General features: G+C 39.1%; 1 protein-coding gene across 1 annotated transcript; it reads right to left on the bottom strand.

The window, feature by feature from the left end:
* Nucleotides 1-145: 145 nt before the first annotated feature.
* Nucleotides 146-21,297, bottom strand: lypla2 (lysophospholipase 2). Its single transcript, XM_031748023.2, has 10 exons — nt 21,212-21,297; nt 12,326-12,418; nt 10,035-10,066; nt 7,046-7,111; nt 6,745-6,792; nt 6,524-6,594; nt 4,983-5,056; nt 4,762-4,863; nt 4,423-4,593; nt 146-2,393 (listed from the first exon to the last, which is right to left on the bottom strand). The coding sequence occupies exons 2-10, from the start codon at nt 12,401-12,403 to the stop codon at nt 2,343-2,345; spliced, it is 693 nt and encodes a 230-aa protein (XP_031603883.1). The 5' UTR covers nt 12,404-12,418; nt 21,212-21,297; the 3' UTR covers nt 146-2,342.
* Between the last annotated feature and the right edge of the window lie 1,742 nt (nt 21,298-23,039).

The following is a 23,039-nucleotide window of genomic DNA, read 5'->3' as shown; positions in this document are numbered from 1 at the left end:
TAATCAAGTGTTTGAAACGCTGCCCATGACTGTTAAAGTATTATTTTCAAAAGGTAGAAGACAGTAAAAATATGGAAACCCCTTGAATGAGTGTGTATGAATCTGCAGATACACATAAGAAAAAAAAAAAAGAGTGACGCCCAACTCAGATGGACCTTTTTCTTTTTTTATTACGCATACAGGTGTTTTGGAAACAAAACAAAAAAAAGAGGAGAGACCACCTCAGCCTCACCTGAACATGTTTCCTTAATGCTCATCATTATAAACCAACACAAAAAAGGATGAGATGACAACAGTGACAAAACACAACATTAAAAAAAAAAAAAAGATTAAAAAAACCCCCAAAACAAACCACAGCATACAACCCAGGAGAAAAGACGAGACGAGAGGAACAAGTGGAATGATGAAAGAAAACATGGAAAACGTATCAAAGAGGAGATAACGGACCGCATTAGAGCGAAAAAATAAAGAAAAATACACAAGGAGCCGAGGAGATGAGAGACACATTCATCGAGTTGTGAACAACAATCAAAACAGATGCCTTTCGTCCTTCTCTACTGGTTTTTTGTTTTAAAATCAGGTTGTGAACAGCGATACAGCAGAACAGGAAATTAAGAGGAGAGCAAAATCAACATTCACAAAGGAAAAACTGTAAAACACCTGATATATATATATATATATATATATATATGTTTAAGCACACACACGACTCCTCAGAGTTACACTCCTATGTCCAAAGATCACAAGTTGTTCAAAGATTAACTTTTTTTTTTTTTTTTCACCCTTCAATTATGTTGGACCATCTTCTTGCCAAAGTGCTCCCTTTGTATAGCCATTTTTTTTCTAAAGTGGAATATAATAGTGTTGCTGACCTTTTCATGTTTTATTAGTGGGGACCCAAAGGAGGGAGCGGGACTGTGTTGGTGTTATGGAAGAAAATGTAGAGGAAGTGTGTTTTACCAGAGGTTTAAAGCAAATAAATAGTGGAAATCAACAGGAATTCATGATGAGGAGGAGGAGGAGGAGGAGGTTGTTAGTGGGGGTGAACTGCTGCTGAAACCAGTCATGGTGTGCAGTCTGTGCAGGTCTGCAGCCATCATCAGTCATTTGCCTTTAAGCCTAAAGGAACAAACTGAGGTACTTTCACATACAGATTCATAGAAAGCAGATCAACCTGCAGGTTTGCACGCTTTGAAAGAAACAGCACAGGGTAGCACAAGTATCCACTGATTAGTTTTATTTCTGTTGGACTCTGATCATATACTTCCATCATGTTTGATCACATTTAAAAAAAAAGAAAAAAAAAAGAAGCAGCAGCATGGCAGCCTCGTGTGCAAGATTCAGTAAAAAGAGCCATTGCTGTTAACGATGCAAGACCTGGACAGGCCGCAGTCATGATTGGAATGGATGCGTTGGCGTTCACTATCCCCGAGTCAAACTCTGTTGGGTACCCAACACTGGAGTCAAGCTGCAGTCAGACCAGATAACAGAAGGGTTCAGGAGACAGGGCGGGTAGGATTGCAAGCATAAACAAATGGGGCAATTACATGGCAGGCCTCCACAAGCTTGTAGATTATGCAGCATTTTATTTGTGTTTCTACTGCTTATGTTCATGCACCCAACTTTTAGGCTGTAGTCATAAAGCAAGAATGAATAAGAAGCCAAATCCACATTTTTTTCCCCTCAAACTCATGCACCTTGAGAGCAATCACATATCAAAGTTTTACGCGATTCCACCTGTGAAGCTAAGAAGGCACGTCAAACAGCAGAAAAAAAAATTGGGACGCATAATCTGGTCTGACTGCACCTTTAAACAGCGGTGTGTTTGCAGAGAGTTGCAGGCGAGTGTTAACCTGCTTATTTGCTCTGTGTTAATCTTGATTTTCTTGATTTACAAAGTCACACAGCAATGCCAGAAGGGAAAGTGTAGCAATGAGTGGGGAAAAAGAAGCTAAATGATGTAAAAATGAGGGGAAATGGGAATGAAGCAACAGACAGAAGTTGTAAAAATGAAGCCAAACAGAAATTTAATGTTTGAGTTTTCAGTGTTTCTCCCTCCGTAGGCTAAGACGTGTGAGTGTAAGCACTTCAAATCAGTGTGTTTGACAAATCTGTTTAAGGTATGAGTGTTGCTGGATCGCAGGAGAAGCATTTGGTTGGTTTAGCAGTGTGGGTCAAATCATCGTTATCGTCGTTACTAAATATGTGCGTGTTCGTGTATGTTTGCTGTCTCGTGGATGTGTGTGGGAGGGGGTGCTCATGGCTGTTTCCTGTGGGAGAATGGCAGAACAGGGGTGAAAGGTCAGTGTCTCAAAGGGGGTCACAGTGGGGATGAGGTGAGGTCAGATCCGGGGCAAAAGCTTCTCGATAAATTCCTTTACAGCTGCCATCTCCTGCAAAAGAGCAAACCAAATGTTGGTACAGTGGAGAAGCTGAACAGATGATTCAGGACTCATCTCAGCTGAAAAACAGGCTGGACTGGAAATGTAACGCCGAGGCTGTTCACATGAAGGGAGAGAGCAGACTCTACTCCTTCATGTGAACGCCGAGGCTGTTCACATGAAGGGAGAGAGCAGACTCTACTCCTTCAGGAAGCTTAGGGTTTTTGTTTTTTTTAAATGTGTGCAGCAAAATGTTGCACTTTTTCTGTTGCTAGTGCAATTTTCTTTCTAGCCATCTGCTGAGCTAACAACATCAGAGCCCGTGACACTAGGAAGCTTAACAAGCTGTGCTGGAGACTCGCATATATCCCACAGACCTCATTATTGAGAGAAGGACGTTCTGTAAACTCCTACAACCCTGTTTTTTTTTTTTTTACATATATATGTGTATAAACGTTTGATTTGCGAACCTTCTTTAAGACTTTTCTTTTGATTCAAGGGTCAAACTGTTAAAATCACAGCGTTTTAGAGACATCTACATTTGAAAGAACAGCTTTAGAAGCAAATCTGAAACTTTAAAACCACTGGTAATAAAAATTGTACCAGAGACCTGAGCGGTTCTGTTTTGATCTAACTGCAAAGTTTCAGCTGGAAGAATGCATCATGGATAAAAAACACCCCTTGTTTAGAGTTTATCCTCTAAATCAGGAGTGGGGAACTCGAGGTCTCAAGGGCTGGTGTTCTGCAGGTTTTAGATGCATCCTTGATCCAATACAGCTGATTTAAATGGCTAAATTACCTCCTCAAACTATCTTGAAGTTCTACAGAGGCCTGGTAATGAACTAATCATTTGATTCAGGTGTGCTGACCCAGGGTGATATCTAAAACCTGCAGGACATCGGCCCTTGAGGCCTGGAGATCCCCACCCATAAACTGATTTAGCTCCTCTCCCTTTATCTTTCTTTTGATTGGCTGCCACTCACAAACAGAAGGTTTAAAACCTGAAACTGCTGTACTTATAGCCAAAGTGGCAGAGGTGACAAAAGTAAGGACATTCTTTACTTAAGTCAAAGCACCGTTAAAACAAAATACTCTAATAAAAGCTAAAGTATGGATTCAACTTCTTTACTTAAGTAAACACTGAATAAAGTACGGGCTCTGAAATGTACGGTACTCAAAGTAAGAAAGTAAAAAGAAGATATTTAAAGGACATTTCTACCAGCTATCTTTCTGCAAAGCTAACTGAACTTCATGCTATAGTAATATAATAATAAAACAATATTAGTACATGGGAATAAAAATATGTCTTCACCTCCAGGCTAACATGTTTATCCTCCATTAAACTGCACAATATTTTAACACAACCTCAGAATAACATAAAGAACATAAAGTACACCTCTTAGTATACCACAAATTGGTTTAATGTTAGGAGTGCAGTGATATCAACTTAACCTAAATAATGAGTCTGTATTGTAAATGTAAGGAGTAGAAAGTACAGTTACTTGCATTAAAATGTAGAGAGTAAGAGTAAAAAGTTGCCAGAAAAATAAATAATCATAATAATGAATAAAGTAATGATACCTGAAAATTCTATTTAAGCAGAATAATTTGTGCTTTGTTACTTCCCACCACTGCTAAATGGTGTGTCTGAGATGTTAGTATAAGGTATATTCCTGCTCCTGGATGTCATACAAAACCAAGAGGGCAAGAGGAGAAACAGCGAGACCCAAATTTTTACCAACTCTGAAACCTGAGAATTTGGCTCACAGCTTGTACAGCTGACCTCATTTTTGGGGTTCCCTTTAAATCTAAGATTTTTCTCTTGAAATAAAGATAAAGAAAATTAATTAACATCAGTTTAATTAACATGGCCTTATTCACCCAGGTGTATGATGCAATGCTTTTGTTTAGGTGAATGTAATCAGGATGTCACGAAAATGTTAAAAAAATAAAATAAAAAATACAAATTTTATTCAACCTTGAAAAAAGTAAAACAAGCTTTTAAGAAGAAGTCATCAGTGTGATTTGTGAACAACAGTACCTGAGGACAGGAGCTGTGAGGGAGCCCTGGGAAGGTTTTAAAGGTAATCATTTGAGGGTTGACTATGGATTTGAGTTTTTCTGCCGTCATGGCACCAAACTGCACAGGAATCATGGCGTCCATCTCACCGTGGCACTGCAGGATTGGGAGGTTCTTATTGCCACTTGACACCTGTGGGACAGACATAAAAGTAGAATTTAGCTTTGAGCTTAGCTTTCTCACTAAAACCTTCTGGCAGTGTGACATGTTAAGAATCATATAAGGGTATCAGCATTGTGTTGAAAAGAGGAGCAGGCAGGAGAAGGATGTTTCTCCTCTGCAGTGAAACTGTGACTGTACCGATGGGAAACTCCTGTGAAGTGGAAGCCAGCAGCTGAGGGCCACAACACCAGCCAACTGGTGCTGGCAGGTCAAGGCGGTATACAAGGACAAGGCCCCACCCTGAGGAGCAACACAGGAAGCAGACAATCTTTAATAGATCCATTTATAATATTTATCTTGTATATATAATAATGTAAATGCAATTCACAACATGTAACACCAAGACATTAAAAACCCACCTGAGAGAAACCGCCAAGTATTATACGGTTTGGAGGGATCCCATTTCTGGCCTCGTGCTCGATTATGGCCTTGACTTTAAGAAGCAAGAATAACCCGTTAGTGAAGCCAAACAAAGGGGTGGGTAGCGCAGAAGAAAGAAGAAATGAGTCTGATGTGGCAAATTTCCAACAAAAATTTTCCACTTGACTTCCTGTCAACTTTGCAGCTGGCTTAAAAAAATGTAATCCATACTTGGCATGTGGATATTCAAAGAAAAAAGTTTTTACAGCTGCTCTGAAGAGGGTGAAGACAGTCTTCATACAGAGCAGTGACATTTTATAACAGTCTAAATAAGAGGATAATAGCACACACCTTTAGGGATTTTCTCTTTGAAGTTGTTTTTTTGTTGTTGTTGTTGTTGTTTTTTTTAAACAGACAAGTACATATGCAAGAGTGTGAACACTTTCACAAACTAACTAATCACAGTGTCAAGAACATCTGTTTTAAATCGCCTACATAACATTAATCTTACTATTAAGTATAATCAAGCCTCTCATAGTCTTACAATTGAATTCAATTTTATTTACATAGCACCAAATCACAACTACAGTTGACTCAAAGTGCTGTATTCTTAAATGTTCATTAAATGATTAGAAAAATTGTGGGGGGGTTTTAAACCTTAAATTTTAGCAGTTTGACTTATTTGCAGTGTAGCACTACAATACATGTCAATACAAGAAACTGGTTAGAACTCACAAAAAACACAGGATCATCTCATTAGGCAAAAATCTCTGACAGAGTTTTTGATCTATTTAACAGCAGAGAGATGCATGATATAAGCATTTAAAGCATTTCTAAAGATTCTCAAGTCTCAAATCTGGAGGCTGGAAGGAGACCCAAATCTCTGGTGGGACAATTTGTGTCTATGAACAAGAACAATCCGATTACCTTTTTTATGACCATTAAACATTTTGCCCTCAAGTTCCCCTTAAAATTTTCAGATCCACAGACTTATTTTCGAAACTTGGCTGTTAATAATGTCATAAAGAGGGGATAATTTATAGGGTCATCTCAGGCATGCAGCTCTAGCTGTGCCTACAGAACCTCGGCCTTCCTGATGCTCAAACATTCTGCTTGTGAGGGGCAGCCAATCAGAAGAAAGTTGTCTTAAGGTGGAGGAGCTAAAACAGCTCGTTTCAGAGTGATCTAAAAGGCTGCACCAAGGCCCAGTATCACATAAAAGAGGATTATATTGAGCTATTAGTGACAGAAATGTATTGCAGTAGAGCTGGAAATCAGTATAATAGGTGCACTTAGTGTATTTCACATTCATACATTTAATGGTGTAAGCACCCTCTTTAGCTTAAGCCATTATTCAAGGAGTTAAGGTGCATACAAGAGAAGATACTAACCATTAAATAGAGGGATGTAAAACCAAATTGAAGCTGCAGCAGTCTGGAAGCTTTCCAATCACCGTTTAATGACAGCGTATTAGTGCTTCCCTGCTATTATCAACCCACACACGTGGCCCTTGTTCGATATTTAAACACATTAAACTCACTGTTTTCTGCTGCCTTCTTGATTCCAGATTCGTCCTCTGGAGAGTCGGGGCTGAGACCCATGAGGTCAAACCTGCACACAAGTAAAGCCCAGCGTAAGGAAAATGAATGGATACAATTGCAGTATTGTCAATGGCGATATGGGAGGCTATTGTGGTTTCCAGGGAAACAATGGCATCCAGTGTTTAGCTAAAAGGCCGCCTCTTTCATCACGCCAACTCACCACGCGGGCATCATCGACTTCATGTTGAGTGTAACGGGAATGGGGGGCCTGCAGCGGAGGAGAGGCAATGAAAACATGACGGGAAAACAGCAGCCAGGAGCTACGTTACAGTAACACATTATTAACTCAAAACGACTTGAATGATTGGAAAAACTTTGGCTTAAAATGCACAAAATAAACATTACAGAGCATTTATTTGCCTACAAGTCTTTTTTTTTTGTTAAATCAATCCACATAAGTCCCGACAAACAAAATTCTTAGAGGCATAAATCAAATCGTGACATGAGAAAAAAAGACTTACGCGTGGGGGCAGATAAACTTGACGTGAGGCAGCCGGATCCCCGTCAAAGTATCCGCCCACCCATGCCTGACAGAAAACAGAGAGAGCAGCTCTTTGTTCCTAATCAAGCTACAGTAAAACCACTAATATGCAGTACATCTACCCCAAAAGCATTACAACCAAGTCCGTGAAAGTCACTTCTACGCTGAAGTAACGCGTGTAGAAAATTATTTCTCTTGATGTATAACGATCAGCACGAGTGAAATGATTTTTCATCTCCATTACGGAGGAGCACTAAAACTGTACTGAGGACAAGCTGTCATCATGTACTGATTTAAGTAGTTTTTTAAATTAGACATTCATAATGTCGTAAGTGCTGCTTTATGAAATTCAACCACATGAATGTTGGCACCAATTACACATGAATAAAGGCCACTGAATGCATGTTATTAAAGTCAAGTGCAAAAGCAGCAAGAGCCAAATGCAGGATTTTAAAATTAATTATTGTGATTAACTCTGCATCACCACCCTCTGCTACTGTGCTGTTTATGTAATGATTTTTACTTGTAGGAATGTTTCTCCTGTGAATTTTCTGCTCACATTCAGCCCAATGAAACAAACATTTAAACAAAAAAAGGGAAAGACAACTCAAATTATGTGAACTACAATTACAAGGGAAAAAAATCAATGAGGTGCCGCTTAAAGTGTGATCCAAAAGGTTTGGGCAGCTTTTAAGAATCAGTTCATCTTCTCTTCCATCTCTGGCCTGCTTTCAGCCTGGCTCCCATTTTTAGATCGCTCCCTGGAAATCCTGTTTTGACCACTTCATCACAGACCTCAGCTTCTCTTTCAAAGTGACACAGTTTGTGTGTGATGATGATGATGATGATGATGATGATGATAACCTTTTATTTTGGACATATAAAAAATATACCTATATTTACACACATATCTGCATATAGATGTACACAGATATATGTGTGCATACAAAATCGACAAAATCTATGTGACATGAAATAACAATTTAATCATAATGTCCGACTTGGAGTAGGAAGGAGCCTGTACATAAATATTAATCCCTACCCCATGCTCAACACTCTATTGGTTTACCATGATCATCAGCACACCCACTTCCCTTTGCACTTGCATACACTTGCCCCACAAAAGAGAAAAAAAAAAAAAAAAAAAAAAAAATTATATATATATATATATATATATATATATATATATATCTATAGATATATATATATATATCTATAGATATATACACACACACACACACACACACACACACACACACACTATCAGCCATCGTTTTCAAATTTCTCCAAAAGCAGGTTTTGGAAATTCTTTGAACTGAATAATGCTTGAACCTTGTTGCAGGCCCACTGGAAAACTGTTCTAGTTATACTCCATAAATGGAAATGCAAAAGGTTTTAACTATTATGCACATATCAAGAGTCTTGGTGATGAGCTGAACCACAACACAGCAGTTTTCAGCTGAAGAGCCTGCAGTGCCCAGTCGCCCAGGAGGAATCCTGGTCAGATACCCAAACCACCTCAACTGGCTCTTACTTTGAGCCCTTCTTGAATAATGGAGCTCTTCATCCTACCTCTAAGAGAGAGTCCAGACACCCTTTTGGAGAAAAGTACTTGTATCTGCCATTCAATTCTTTTTGTGCGACTCAGTTTGTGTCCACAGGTGAGAGCAGGAATGCAGGGTGACCAGTAAATCCTGCAGAGCTCACAGTGTCCATGCCTGAACAGGCGTCCACAGAGAAAGCAATTCACTTGCAAATTGCTTTGCAGCTGACAGGTGGTTGCTAGCAGATAGTTCAGGCTCTGGTTGCCTAGGCAACCCTCTAATATATTTACTACCCTATAATACGGTATGTCAATCAGTGGTAATCTTTGCTCTCAGTGGTAGTCACTTCAATCACTCGCCTTAAAGTTGAGAAACTGCAGACTCGCTTCATGTTTGCCTGCCATCACATGAAATCGCTGAATATCGCTGACCTTCTACATTGTTTCCATGTTACTGCTAGCTGTTTCCTGTGTGGACGCCTCTTAACCCTAGAACACTAATGTCGCGTGATTTTCATCAAGTGTTAAATAAAAATTACTTAGTGGTAATTTCCAAGGGAATTCATATGGTAAAACATTTATAATCAGCTGGTCTTTTGTTTTTAAATCTTTCCCACAGATGTCAGAGATTCAGCGAGAATGCACCTTTACTTGACAAGGCTCACATGTCCCAGGAGTGAGTGGACAGAAAAACAACTTCCCAGTTTCATCATTTCTTTGTTTTATTGGGTATATTATATCGGATAAAAATATACCCAGCATTAGTGATAGTGTTAGAAAACTGGACGTTAGTGTTGTGGGGTTAAAGCAGGCATTATATTTAGCAGCTTGCTTGATGTATGCCTGTAGGTTGTATTCACAATTGCTGCACTGTTGTGTAGTGTCTCCAGAGATGAATCCGCACTAAGAGAGCCTAACACTCACCATTCGATAATGAAAACTGCATCCCTCTGACCCAAGCGCGCCCTAGCATACTCACTGAAAGTTTGTTATGCCTTTATGCTCCTACATGAATGCTTTTGGGTTTTTCCTCCACCATACACTCTGAATTTGTCCCTGTAATATTTTGAGTTGTGCAAGGGAAACCTTTAACCAGAAATTATGTGGTCTGTAGGTGATGGCATTTGAGGCCACAGTGATCTCTGCTCATCACCTGTCCTATTCACCAAAAGCATCTCCCTCAGATTTGGCCCAAAATACAAATCTAGGTAAATGACTGTTTTGAGAAAAGAGGTAAAAATACAAGTGGTCAGACAGAACTCCAACAGGGCGATCTACAAAAAAAAAAAAAAACAGCTATGCTGAAAGTGGCCCAAAGGTGCACAAGAAGATATCCTTCAAGGTATGATCAGAAACTTTTTAACTGCAAACTGAAACTGAACTTTTTAACTGCACCTCACAGAAAACAGAAATAAAAGTTACTCACCCTGAGTCTCCCAAACCATGAAGGAAGATCACCTGCAGGACAGATGGAGACAGCAGAATTATTTTCTCTTACACAGGTTTCACAAATAAATGGGAAACACGTCCTTCTAAATGCAGACACAGAGGCCTTATCTGTTTCCAGTACTGATTGGTAACAGAAACTTTGCTTCCTGTGATCTGGACAGTATGTTCAAGTCCATCTTGCACTTCACAGATAAAAAACAAAAAACTCTCTTTGATCTTCGATACAATTTACCAGCCTTCTGGACACAGAGTGCTACAGCTACAAGTTTGCAGAAGAAAACCAGGTGCCAGTCTTACATTCCTGCCAAGATCTACTCTCACTGCAAGTTTCCACACATGATACTCCCTGCAGAGAAACCATGAAAGGGACTAATGACAGTTCAGAAGACTGGCAACTCGATGTTTGTTGGCTAGAAGTCAGAGAAGTGGCTCTCTGCGCAGATCAAAACACTTTTCTTCCATGCAGCGTTCAGAGCTGGAACAGTCAGCTTTGATCCTGATGTTTAACAAAACCCTGCACGGTATCCAGTAACAGCCTGATAAGAGACTTGTTTAATTTTCACTCTGAGTTCCAGCTAAGTGTTGACACAATGGGCCTGATTACTCTGCTGTAACACTTGTTACATGTGCTGCTGCAGGTGAAGCTACAGGTGAGCCATAAAACAGGACTAGCATGGCTACAGAAGTAAAGTACAAAAAGTCCAATTTCTTGATATTAATCACAGTGCTGGGTGGAAATTTGTATCTGGCGACCCGTCCAGGGTGTACCCTGCCTCTCGCCCTATGGTAGCTGGGATAGGCGCCAGCACCCGCCAGTTCTATATTTGTTCTAACTACATTTCAAGAAATGTGCATGGAGCTCTAACACCTCTGCGGTTTTAAAGAAGGCCCAACAGCGTCTCCACTTTCTGAGAATCCTCAGAAAAATGGACCTGAAGAAGGAGCTACTGACCGTCTTCTACCGCTGCTCCATTGAAAGTGTGCTGACATATTGCATCAGTGTGTGGTTCTCCAGCTGCACCACAGCACACAGAAAGGCACTCCAGAGGGTCATCAGTATGGCCCAAAAAAATCACTGGACATCCTCTTCCCTCCCTGAAGGACCTGTACAGCACTCGCTGTCTCAAGAGGGCACGCAGCATCCTACGGGACTGCACACACCCAGGACACCGGGTGTTTAAGCTGCTGCCGTCTGGCAGGAGGTTCAGGCTGCTGAGGTCCCGAACAAATAGACTCAAGGACAGCTTTTACAACAGGGCAATAGCCTTAATCAATGCAAATAGCTGACCTGACTGGCTATATTTATATTTATAACAAGGTGCAATAATAATTAATGTGCAATAATAACAGTGTGCAATACACATACACTTATTCTTCTTTTTTAGTACTAAGTTATTATACTGTGTTGTGTTGTTTGTGTTGCGTTGTGATGTGTCGTATCGTGTCGTGTTGTGTTACATGTAGTGCCGACGTAGGACAGTTTTCCAGTTTCATTGTACTATTGTACTATGTATGACTGTGCAATGACAATAAAGAGTTATCTTATCTTATCTTATCTTATTGTTTTTATTAGGCCCTCAGATGGGTCAATGGCTGGCAGCAACACTGATTTGCATGCATTTTTGTTTTTTCCGTGCTGTCAGATATAAAACAAACTGACATTCGTGATCCCAAGTACATGTCCCCACGACCGTCTGAGGGCTAGTATTGTTTTGTGGGTCTTTGTGTAGGTGGCTTATTTAGTCTTATTTATTTTAGTGGCTTATTTATTTAGGCTCATTTAGTCAGGTGTATGTAAAATAAATAAAATTTTTAAAAATAACATTTTAATGTGATCCTAAAAACAAACAAAAAAATTAAATGAGAAAACCGCACTTAATCGGCAGCTTGTTCTGCTTTTAGGTAAGTATATAAACACCATTTTTTTTGCGACTGTTATGTTTTTTAGAAATTTAAATTACACCTGTCTTGTCAGCCTGAATGTTTCCACAGGACAGATGTGACACCAAGGATTACCATACTTCACAGAAGTGTGAAGTGCCACTCTGAAACAATTTCCATTCGGTCTTACGCCAAACTTCGTGTCACAAGTGACAGCTTTGAGTACCTCATAATCTTTGTCTCACCCGTTTTTCTGTTTCTATTTGGGCGGAGTTGCCCGAGCAGTCAAAGTCAAAATTAAAAGCACTGTTTGATTAAGGCCATAAAAAAGACTCCAGCAGCGTTTGAGGTAAATAAAGTTATGTCAGGTTTTGTGCTTTCACTCACCGCCGCGGTCTCCTTCTCCACCCCAGACACCGTCACAGCCTCGGCGAGCAGCGGCACAGACATGTTGTTGCCACACATACACTGTAAGAGGTGCTGGAGACAAAAACGAGAACAGAAAAAAAAGAAGAAGATTTCAGCTGCCTGCAGATTGCAGAGTGGGAAGCTACTTAAAGTCTGGTGTCATGTGCAATGAAGCTAAACAAAAATGCTTCATTTAACAGTCACACATTTTCAGATAATTTAAGCATTTTCACAGTTCTCAGTCCTTCGCGTTAACTCTAAGACTTCTTACACAGCAGATCAAAACTGTAAAATCCCCTCAAAGTTCATCGTAGCTTCTTTTATTCCTGTAGCAGAGAAGGAAGTTAAGTCATGACACTAATCTTCCGGAGTTTTTTCTGGAGGATACATGTTTTTGATACTAGAAATCACTGGATATCACACGGCTCCTTTACTGCAACAGAATCAGCTCTAATCTCAAATCAAACTGGTTTAATCATATAACATTTTCATATTCGCCTAACAAGCAAAAGATCATCAGTTTGATGGTGTTGTGGTGACCTCTCACGAATAAGGGAGCACCTGAAAGTACCTTCTTCATTCATATTCTAGTTTTTCTGTTTCATTTATATTCGGAAATCTCTGATGGTGCAGTTCTTGCTTTTACTTTCTCTTTCTATCTTTGTCATTGTCATCCAACAGCCTCCTTGTGGATCTTGAATGTGCCCCAGGGGCTTGAAACTGCTCATGATCTGGCATATTGGATGGCTTTGCAGAAGACAAAAATTACAAAGGAGGAGGGCTTAAACTTTGGACTCTGACATGTTCTCTGGAACCAAGTTAACAAAAATTAATCTAGATGAACCAGGTTAACTTAATAGTTAATTTAATCAGAGGCATAGGTCTGAATCACTGTCAGCTTTAATACATGCAGCCTTCATACTGACATTACCCACGGTATACCACACTCCACCAAAGTGAGGTGTTTAAACCATGCTGATTGGTTTCTTTGATTTACTGCAGCAGGATTTATTTTACCTGGCTGAATGTGGAAAAACTAAAAGGAACCAGATGAAGATTCAGTTATTTCCTACAATGTTTTCAGAAGAATTTAAATGTACTCACAATAAAAGAAAGTGACCAACTTGAAGGTTTTTGTTTTTTTTACTAGGTTACAAAACATTAGCTTTAGTGGTCCAGTCCACTCAGAGCTCAGTTTATACTTGTTGCGCATTGGTGTAGTTTGGGCTTTTTCTGTAGCTCTCAGATTTTGTACCTTGGGAGGCTCGGCTGAGATGAAAGGTGCGAGCGTACGTTACTGTCAGTCTTTGCTACGATTTCAATGATAAATCACTATTGAAGCTCAGATGCTGTCAGATTACAAAAAGGAAGAGACAGCTTTCTGTTTGTGAATGTGTGTTTTTTTATGAGTGTTGCCATTCATACGTGCAATCATCAGTGTCAGCATTAATGGTTACTAGGCTGTGATATCATCACAGGTGGAGAAGCCAACCACCAATGCAATGACCGCTAACTTATTTTAAGAGCAAACTGTGCTGTATGAGTCCCGTGAACTTAAAATAGTTCTGTTAATATAATGTGCAACTGTAAATTTATTTGGCAATAAAATTAGAGATATGCACGACCAGAACAGTTCTGCTTGCTAGTCAGCAACAGAAGGGTTTGCAGCTATGACCAACCTACAACACAGACATAGCGCAGAAGCATAAATCTCTTAGATCTCACATGGTTAAACTACTTATTCATATTTTCTTAATCTACAACAGTTATAAATTAGTAATGATTTCCAAACCAAGTCAGACTGTGACTGTGACCACTACACAAAGGTTGACTCCTATCAGGCGACCTGTGCAATCGCAAGTGGTCATGAGTGTGCAATGTCCTCAAACCTGCGAGCAACCATTTATTCACCGCAAGTTCCAGTTGGTTGCAGATTGTAAACAAAATTCAATGAAATCATCTGGCAGCCGCCGACTGTTTCGATGTTTTTTAAGTAACCTTGGTTTTACTGTAAGTTTGTTTTACCTCAGCTGTGACAGAGTAAACAGATGTACAGACATGCTGCTAGTAGCATTGCTAAGGTTATCCAGTTTAACTAATCTGACATCAAGCAATTTATGAGTCTTTCAAATATGATCTGATAACTGAAAAACATATTTAATGATTTGAAAAGGCTCTTAAATAAACACACATTATCTGTACATACATATCTGAACTTGGACTGGCACACTGGGGTTAATTTAGCCTCCTTTTGGAATGCTTTCTTATTTTCTTACTCAACTATTACTCTTATTTTCGTCTCCTGTTTAACTGACCGGTAAATCAGTAGCCAAGAACATCACTAAAAACACCGAGTTGGGTGTACTGTATTATAAAGAACACAGGCCAATATATGGAAATCATGCTGGTAGAGCTATATTTACACTGGATTATGAAGTTCATTACATTTCTCCTTCTCTAAGCTTCACTGCTCATTCAATACCACATGTTCACCTCCCCAGGATGTATTCAAATATTTAAATAGAGCACAGCCTATTCAAACCAGGGGCTGTGCAGACGCATGTCGAGAGTTATTTGCGTGTAGCTCAGAAGGACTGGATGTTATTTGGACATCAGCGGTGACATTCAACAGCTCTCTCTGTCAGTTATAAAAACCTCATTATCAGTGCAGCCATTCATTTGTCACACGGGAACAACAAAGGTCAACATATTGCTCACACATGCAAACACATAATGAAGCTGCTGGTGAAGGTAAAGCAGTCAGTAAATAAAAGCATTTGTGCCATGCAGGTTTCTGTAGTCAGCAAGTGAATAGACTCATCAAATAAACTAAATGCCCTCTCTTGACTGTAAAATGGATAGCTGGCTGGCGCGATTCAGCGTCAATAACAAGCAGGAGATCAGGTTGTTGTTTTACAGTAAAGTCCAGCAGTAAAAGCCTCTAACGTCCTGATGTTGTCGGACAGGATATGGGAGACGGGACGGGTGGGTCAGACGGCACACTGTCCGATTGGTAAACAGGCAACAAGGAGAGGGGGAAATGTGGAAGCACAAAGGTTAATGTATAAACCTTCAGCGCCTTGACTGTTAAAATTTCACAGATGTTGAGATCAAGCAGCTAAATGCTGCATGTGCTGTCTGTACCAGGTGACAAATCATTAGCTGAAGGTCATATCTGCGGCCGAAATAGGTGAAATCCGAAGTGTGGACAAGAGAAGTCTGTTCGTTTTTTGCATCATCTGATAAATGAGTACTAGATTAATAATGAATGGGCAAGCTGCAGGAAATACCCCCTTTTTTAATAGTAAACAGGTTTAGCAGGGCAAAGTGTGAAAATTTGTTGTAAAGTTAACATTTTGTGTTTTCCAACAAATTGTGCTGCTTTTTTGTACAGAGTGAATATGCATGAAAAAAGTACTTCTACATTCAAACGACTTGTTAAAAACTAAAAGAATATTGCTGCTTAGCTCTCAAAACCTGAATATACAAAATAATATGTTCACTGAACTATTTATGCTAAAAAAAAAACAAACAAACAACCACACACCAGATTAATAACTCATTCCTTACAACTTATAAATATCAAAGAATGACATTTTTCTTATCTAAACTTCTTATTTGACTTAACTTTTGATGAACAGGTTAAAACAGTCTTGATCTCAAGGTTGGAAGCAATTTGACTAAAATCCCAAATTTCATTTTTGAATTTTTCAGTGTAATTAAGCTCCTTTCTTCTGGGTCATTCCATGCTGGTTCATCAAATACTTCTCACCTAACTATCTGAAAAAAATCCAGGGTAAAAATAAACTTCTTAATGGGAATTTCAAAAAAATTCAGGTATCTATCTTTTTCTCAAGAGATAAAGATAGAAAAATATCTAAAAATACCACTAACATTATTTTTGAGCAGCCATTTTATTCAATATTTTTATTAAATTCTATTTAAAACTACTTTAACTGGTGCTATGGCCTCACGAATATGGACTCTAAAAGTTCAGTGTAGAGCCTATGAAGTATCCGTAAGCGGCCAACGCATGTGGTAATGCATTACATGTCAGTGCATTACGTGTCAGCTACCTTGTGGTCATGTTTATATGCAGCAACACTCAATAGAAACACAAAATGCTGGGGCTTCTTTCCCCTTCTGTGAATCATATTTATCCCTCAAGTTTTTCCGATTCCTTGTACATTTCCCTAACATCCATTTCTGGTAGCTTCAGCAATCCCGTTCAAGGAATTGCCATCATTTTTGGAGTCATCATTATTATTATTATTATTGGGGGAACTGACAGTACTGAACAGGCCACTCACAATAGTTTTGGTCTGCGTCAATGTGACATTTACATTACATTTCTAGAGAGCTGGAGGTCGGGTTATAGCATAGGGGTTTCAGAGAGGTTTCCAGTTATGATGTAGACATTCATCTGAAGCATAAATCCCCACCAAGTCCCTACACTGAAGATGAATAAAAATTATTTTTCCCCTCATATTCAAGCCTTCATTTATGAGAAATCATTCACCTGACCATTTTTAAGAATATTATGTGACTTGTATGTAAGAAACTGTGAATAAAATATTCTCTAAAAGCCAAAGACCATCTGTTCAAATATTTCAGGAACTTCAAGCATCCATCATTCCATCTTAACATGAGCTCCACTCCTGCAGTCCAACTTCACAGACCAGATATTTACCCTAAAAACTTTAAAATCATGATGCTAGAAGAACATCTAAAAACCCCTGAGCAATTTTTACATTTTGTTTCATTTCTATTATATACATATTGTGCTATTTTACATCATATTTTGGCTGCTCAAACATGAAAATGTCGCAACTAAATACAAATATAAAATAGTGCACCTTGTCTTATAAACTTTTTCTCCTGGTTAAGTAAAAATGGAAAACAGACCTCATTTCTGAATTTCTTCTGCAAAAGATTTTAAACTGAGTAGGAATCGCTCTTTTGTTTTTTAAGAAAACACACAAAAATGCAATTAAAGAGCTTGCTTTAAATAAATACTAATCCAGCATTAACAAACTGAATTTAGCTGCACTCTAGACGCTGACAGGGAACAGGCAGAGACAGAGTGAAAGCAGGCAGCATGAATGCAGAAGTGAAAGAAAGAAAGATGATAAGAAGATAAACGGAGGAGTGCAGGTACAATCGGACAATCTGTTCAAACAAGTAGGACAAGCTCAGGAAACATGTAGCATAAGCAAAGAAACAATTAGTCTCTGTTATACAGTTTTTTCTACCCGTTATTGTTCAGCAGATTTACAATGACCCATAACCCAGAGACCCAGCATAAAGCACTGTGTGGGCTTTCAAAGTAGGCTCCAAGAAACAACGGCTCACTCACTCTCTATGTGCTTCTGGAGGAGGCTGCTGGTTAAAAATAGTGTACCACCATCAAGTCCAATTCAAGCTGCGTCTTAAAAAAATGAAACAAGCCTCGTTTTATTTAACTCTGCAGTTTCTATCATCAAAAATCTCTCACTTTACTCAATAATTATGTAAAACAAAGCAGCCAAAACCTGCATATTTATGCATCATGCCACAAATGGTAACCAGTTATGGAATGACGAGAAGAACGGCATCTAAAATATGCCAGAAATTTTACAAATCATGTGCTCCAGGGGCCAGTTTGTTGCCTTTACACTAAATGTTTAGCTTGATTATATGTTTAAAGCTCATAAACACTAAAGCTGAAACCACTAATAACATGCCAATACTCAAAAATTTACAGCCAGGACAAACACCTCAGCATCAAAACTGAAGATCTGTTTCCTGATGTTCAATTAAAAATGATCCCAAATTGCATTTCAGATTTACATCAGTTCAAGTCTTTCTGGTTCTATCTCCAAAATAATGAGGATCTGTTGTTTTTTTTCACTGTTTTGTTTGACTGCAAATTCTAGCATTCCCGGTTCTGAACAGTTTTTAAAAAAAAGTTCAAACAGGTTTTCATTGTATTTTCAAAAACTGGTGGCAGTGTTTCTAACCTGTTAGTTTAAGCTAAGCTAAACATCATAAACAACTGCTTCCCTCCATTCTACAGTGGACTGCGTTCAGAGAAAAGATACTTTATTTACTTACTTAGATACTTACTTTAATCGTGTATGAGCAATTCTTATTATTTGCCGTGCCCCATCACAATTTGAAATAATTCCCTCTAATTTCATCTCTCGTTAAACCTTAACTCCCCACCAGGAAGTAGATGCTTTAATTCAAAGCATGTTTATTTTGTGTCACTGTTCAGTCTGTTTAAATCAAACTGTGGTTTATTTCACACATGGTGTGGTGCATTTGAGCAGATGTGAACACGGTAATCACACTCAGGTACAGACTGAAGCAACTGCACCGAGAAGAGCTTGGAGGGGGTAGTCTGAGTCCGTTTCGAAAGAACTCCAGAGAGGTTCGTTATAGTGAAGAGTTCAATGCTGCAAGTTTGAGCTAAATACCTTCCTGTTGTCAAATCCTAGCATCCTGGGATGTGGCTGAGTACCATAGATGTATGGAGTACACAAACTGAAACAACTAGCCGTAAAATGAACCAAGTGAATTAACTTCTCCACCTCGTACTGTAGTCCAAGAAAACAGCACTTTTCCTGCTCCCCCCCCAAGTAAACAAACTATAGGTGAGAAAACGCTATTAAAAACACTTCAAGTGACCAAGCGTGGTCATTTATGAACCCAGCTGTAAATTTATATGTGCTATTGTGATGCCTTTAATTCCTACCATGAACTTTATCAGTCTATTTCTCCTGCAATTTTTCACAGTGTCTTCGGAGTATTTTACAATAACTGGTACACTGATGTGGAGAGGATAGCATAAAGGTACTTTTTGTAACATACACACATATAATTTATGCATGTTTTTCATACTGAATGCTATGATTGTAATTTTCCACTTCTATTCACTACAGTGAACCATGACTAACAGACATACAATAAAAACATGCGCTGCAGTAGAAGCCTTGGGGCAGATGTCCAAAGAGATGATGAATTAGTGTTTTAAATACAACACATCTACAAACAACATGTTTGTTAAGATTTGGTGTGATGCAGACACCTGGTAGTAAAGGATAAAACTTTTTTTTTTTTTTAAAAACTCCCCCGCTAGCAATGTGTTATTAATCAAACTGTTCCTTTAATAACCACTCCATCTGTTCTTTATTTTGGAATTAAAAATAACACAAGTACATTCCAATACATAAAACTCTCAAACATATTTTCTGTTTTAAAATGTATTTTTCTTTACCACTTTTATTGAAACAAAGACTAACCACAGGTTTGTAATGAGCAGCAGAGACTGCATAAATAAAGTTGCTTCTGATAATTTTTTAAAATTTATTTTTCCATACAAATTATTAAAAACCATAATCACTTAGTTATTAGAAACATTTTAGACATCTTTCGTAGACAAAAAAATGTTTCTATATAAAAGGTACATCTACATAAAATATAAAAACTGTCTTTTTAGTCACTAAAATACCTTCGTCTCAAGAGTTAACAAGACTTGTTTGTTCTTCTTAAAGTATAATAAATACACATTTTCCATCAGTCGCGTTGGATATCATATTAAAGAAATTTGACCTCACCATTGATCAAAATCACTACAATTTCGTGCTATAATTTTGCTATTTTTGCCTATGCAGAACACTCAAAAGTTACTGAATCAGACAGGAAATATAACCACTAATGCTGTAACACCACACTGCATTATCACATCATAGTATCTCGATTTTTAGTTCATCTTTCCCTCATTTTAAAGGGTGTAATGTGATGAAGTGAAAAAGCACTACTCCAGTGCTGACTGACCGAATGATTAACTATATTCAATGAAAAGCAGCAGCTCCCACCACTACTTTTAAGTAAAACAGGCCAAAAAAAGAAAGAAAATGTAGCCTGTGTTGGACATCACGAGTCTCCATCCTGCGTGACTCCAATTACATTTAAATCAAACACAAAAACCAGAGGCGTGCTGCAGTGTGTGCGCGTGTGCACGTCAAACTCACACTCACTCACTCACTCACTCACACACACACACACACACACACACACACACACGAGAGCAGGCTGCTGCACTCAGCTCAGTGGCTACGGATGGCTGGCAAACAACAGGATAATATGCGGCAGTGAGTGACAGGCACCCCCCACCACCACCAAACACCCCACCATCCTACTCCCCCTCCACCACCAGCAGTAGCAGCAGCTAACCCCGCTCCCCGCCTGCTGATGGAGGGTTACAGCTCGGCTGGCTAGCTGATGTCAAAGGAGGCAAAGTGAAAATTGTAGAACGCCTTACGGCATCGGATAAAATGACTTGATATGGGTGTGTGAAGCAGAGGAAGCGGGTGGTGTCGAACAGGAAGGAGACAATGAATGGCTGAAGCTTAGCACTGATATGCGCCTCATCCTCAGTAGTGATGGCATTCAGCAGCGCAAAGCCTCTGCTGCCCCAAAAACACACACTGCCTGACTCCCGACCATGCGCTCGGGTTTAATCCAGGTTTAGCCGACCACACACACACACACACACACACACACACACACACACACACACACACACACACACACACACACACACACACAATAACCGGGAACAGTGGGAGTACAGCTGCTACTAGCTAACGCCGCGCGCACACACACACACACACATTAACTGTATTGTCTCCAACCGGTGTGTCTCTGTCTTCGGTTACTTCGGACAAACGATACAAATCAAATTCAGACCCCAAACCCCGCCCGTTTTTTAGGAAACCCTTTAAGCACTAAAAGGACCCCGTTAAGGCCCAATTCGAGTAAGGATAAATGATTTAAAATTACACCCACGGCCCGCTAGCTAATACAGATTCATACACTCACCGCTTTGCTGTCCCAGTTCACGACGGAGCGGAACTTCCGCTACTGGCCGCTCACAAGCAAGGGGCGGTACAGTGCGTGGAGACGTCATCATATAACCACGCCCACTATGGTCCGCATCCTCTTGCTTCAGGGTTTTAGTCAAAATTTTATTATTTTTATTTATTTATTTATTTATTTTTGTCGTTTTGGGTCAGTTTTACATTTATATCAAAATTAGTAAGTAAATGAACGTTTCTATATTTTTACTTCGAGTTAAAAAAAAATCCTCACAAATAATCCCATTAACTGCATATATAGCTTTACTAACCGCACACTGTTAACACCGTTATTACACAAACGTCTTTTTTGAATGACTATGCTTATATTTAACACACATATACTTTTTTCTGTATCTATAAAAGATATTCTAAAATGTTCCAATTTAATTAACTATGGTTTTCGATCATTTTTATAAAAAATCAAACATCATTAGTCACTAGAATAAAACATTAAAACTCTAGATGTGTTTGAATAAAATGTGTATTAGTGTATGCTAGGGTCATTTTAATATTTATCTAGATGAACTGCTGACACTGCACCACTTTGCAACCACAGATTCAAGTGAAGTCAATATTCAGGTTGTTTTTTAAATATATCCTTTGCTACTTCCAGGCTGTTGTTTCAAACACAATATAAATAAACACCTCGTTTTTATTTTTTATTTTTTTTTTGCCTGTCCCGTTTGGATCTTTAGCCATCAGAATTGTCGTCTGAAGGTCAAGAAAGATCCGGGGTGGATTTACTTTACCAATTGGATCATCATGGCCTCGCCATATTGGTCCATTTGATTGACCTTTATTATAATTATGTATTTATTTTATTTAATTTTCGGTTGTTACAGACGGGACAGACATGACTGGGGTATAGGACACGGAGAAAAAATGAAAGAAAAAGAGGGAAAGAAAGAAAAATAGAGGGGAGAAGAGATGGTGAGAAAGGGGGAAAGAAAAAAAAGAAAAACAAACAAAACACCTGGATCACCTGTATGGAGATAAGAAAAAACAGAAGAGAAAACAAACAAGAAAGAGCAACATAATAAATACAACACCATCACAATAAACTAGCTAACAGTAGATAACAGTAGATACTAAATATTACATGTTATTGTGCAGTACGCAAGATCGACAGTGCACAATGTGCTTTGAGGTAGCAGCCAAGAAAGGTGTAGTTTGTGTCTGTGAACACCCGTGTGTACACCTGTGTGGGTCGGCACGCCTATATTCAAAAGGTTTCTACATGTAACGATCTGCTTTTGAGTGTGGGGAGCCATAGCCCCGTCCCCCAGGGCATGAAGCAGGTATGGAGGAAATCCAGGCTCCAGACATCCAGAGGCCCCAGAATACGAGAACCCAAGGAGGACCACCGGGGGGGCAACCGTGCCACCCTCCTGGGAAGAGCTGAGGAGAGCCCCAAATGAGAGGTCACCCAGCTGCCATGGAGCAGAGGCCAGAGCATCCAGTTTAATAGCTGGATGCTCTGGCCTTTTTAGATGTCATATTTAAAATATTTTGTGCAGAACACCCAGAATATTCAGTACCAGTATATTTTGCTACTCTAGGTCTGTTAACATGGTTCATTGCACACACAACATACAATGTAGTGACTATATGTGGACAATTTCAATAAAATTAAGGCCTATACACTAACTGGAAATTATATTAGGTACACCTTGCTAGTACTGGGCTGGATCTCCCTTTTATCTTCAGAGTTGCCTTAATTCTTCATGGAAAGCATTCCCGAGAGATTTATTGGCTGCATATCAATGATATGAATCTCTGTTCCACCACAT

The sequence above is a fragment of the Oreochromis aureus genome, linkage group 22, assembly GCF_013358895.1.
Source record: "Oreochromis aureus strain Israel breed Guangdong linkage group 22, ZZ_aureus, whole genome shotgun sequence".
In the NCBI taxonomy this organism is placed as follows: domain Eukaryota; kingdom Metazoa; phylum Chordata; class Actinopteri; order Cichliformes; family Cichlidae; genus Oreochromis; species Oreochromis aureus.
This window is presented reverse-complemented; position numbering and strand designations above follow the sequence as displayed.

Coding starts and splice junctions, on each gene's coding strand:
- lypla2 (XM_031748023.2), bottom strand. CDS start 12,403: ATGTGTGGCAACAACATGTCTGTGCCGCTGCTCGCCGAGGCTGTGACG. Junction 6,793..7,045: donor AAGTTTATCTGCCCCCACGC/GTAAGTCTTTTT, acceptor CCTCCGCTGCAG/GCCCCCCATTCCCGTTACAC. Junction 4,864..4,982: donor TACTTGGCGGTTTCTCTCAG/GTGGGTTTTTAA, acceptor GTTGCTCCTCAG/GGTGGGGCCTTGTCCTTGTA.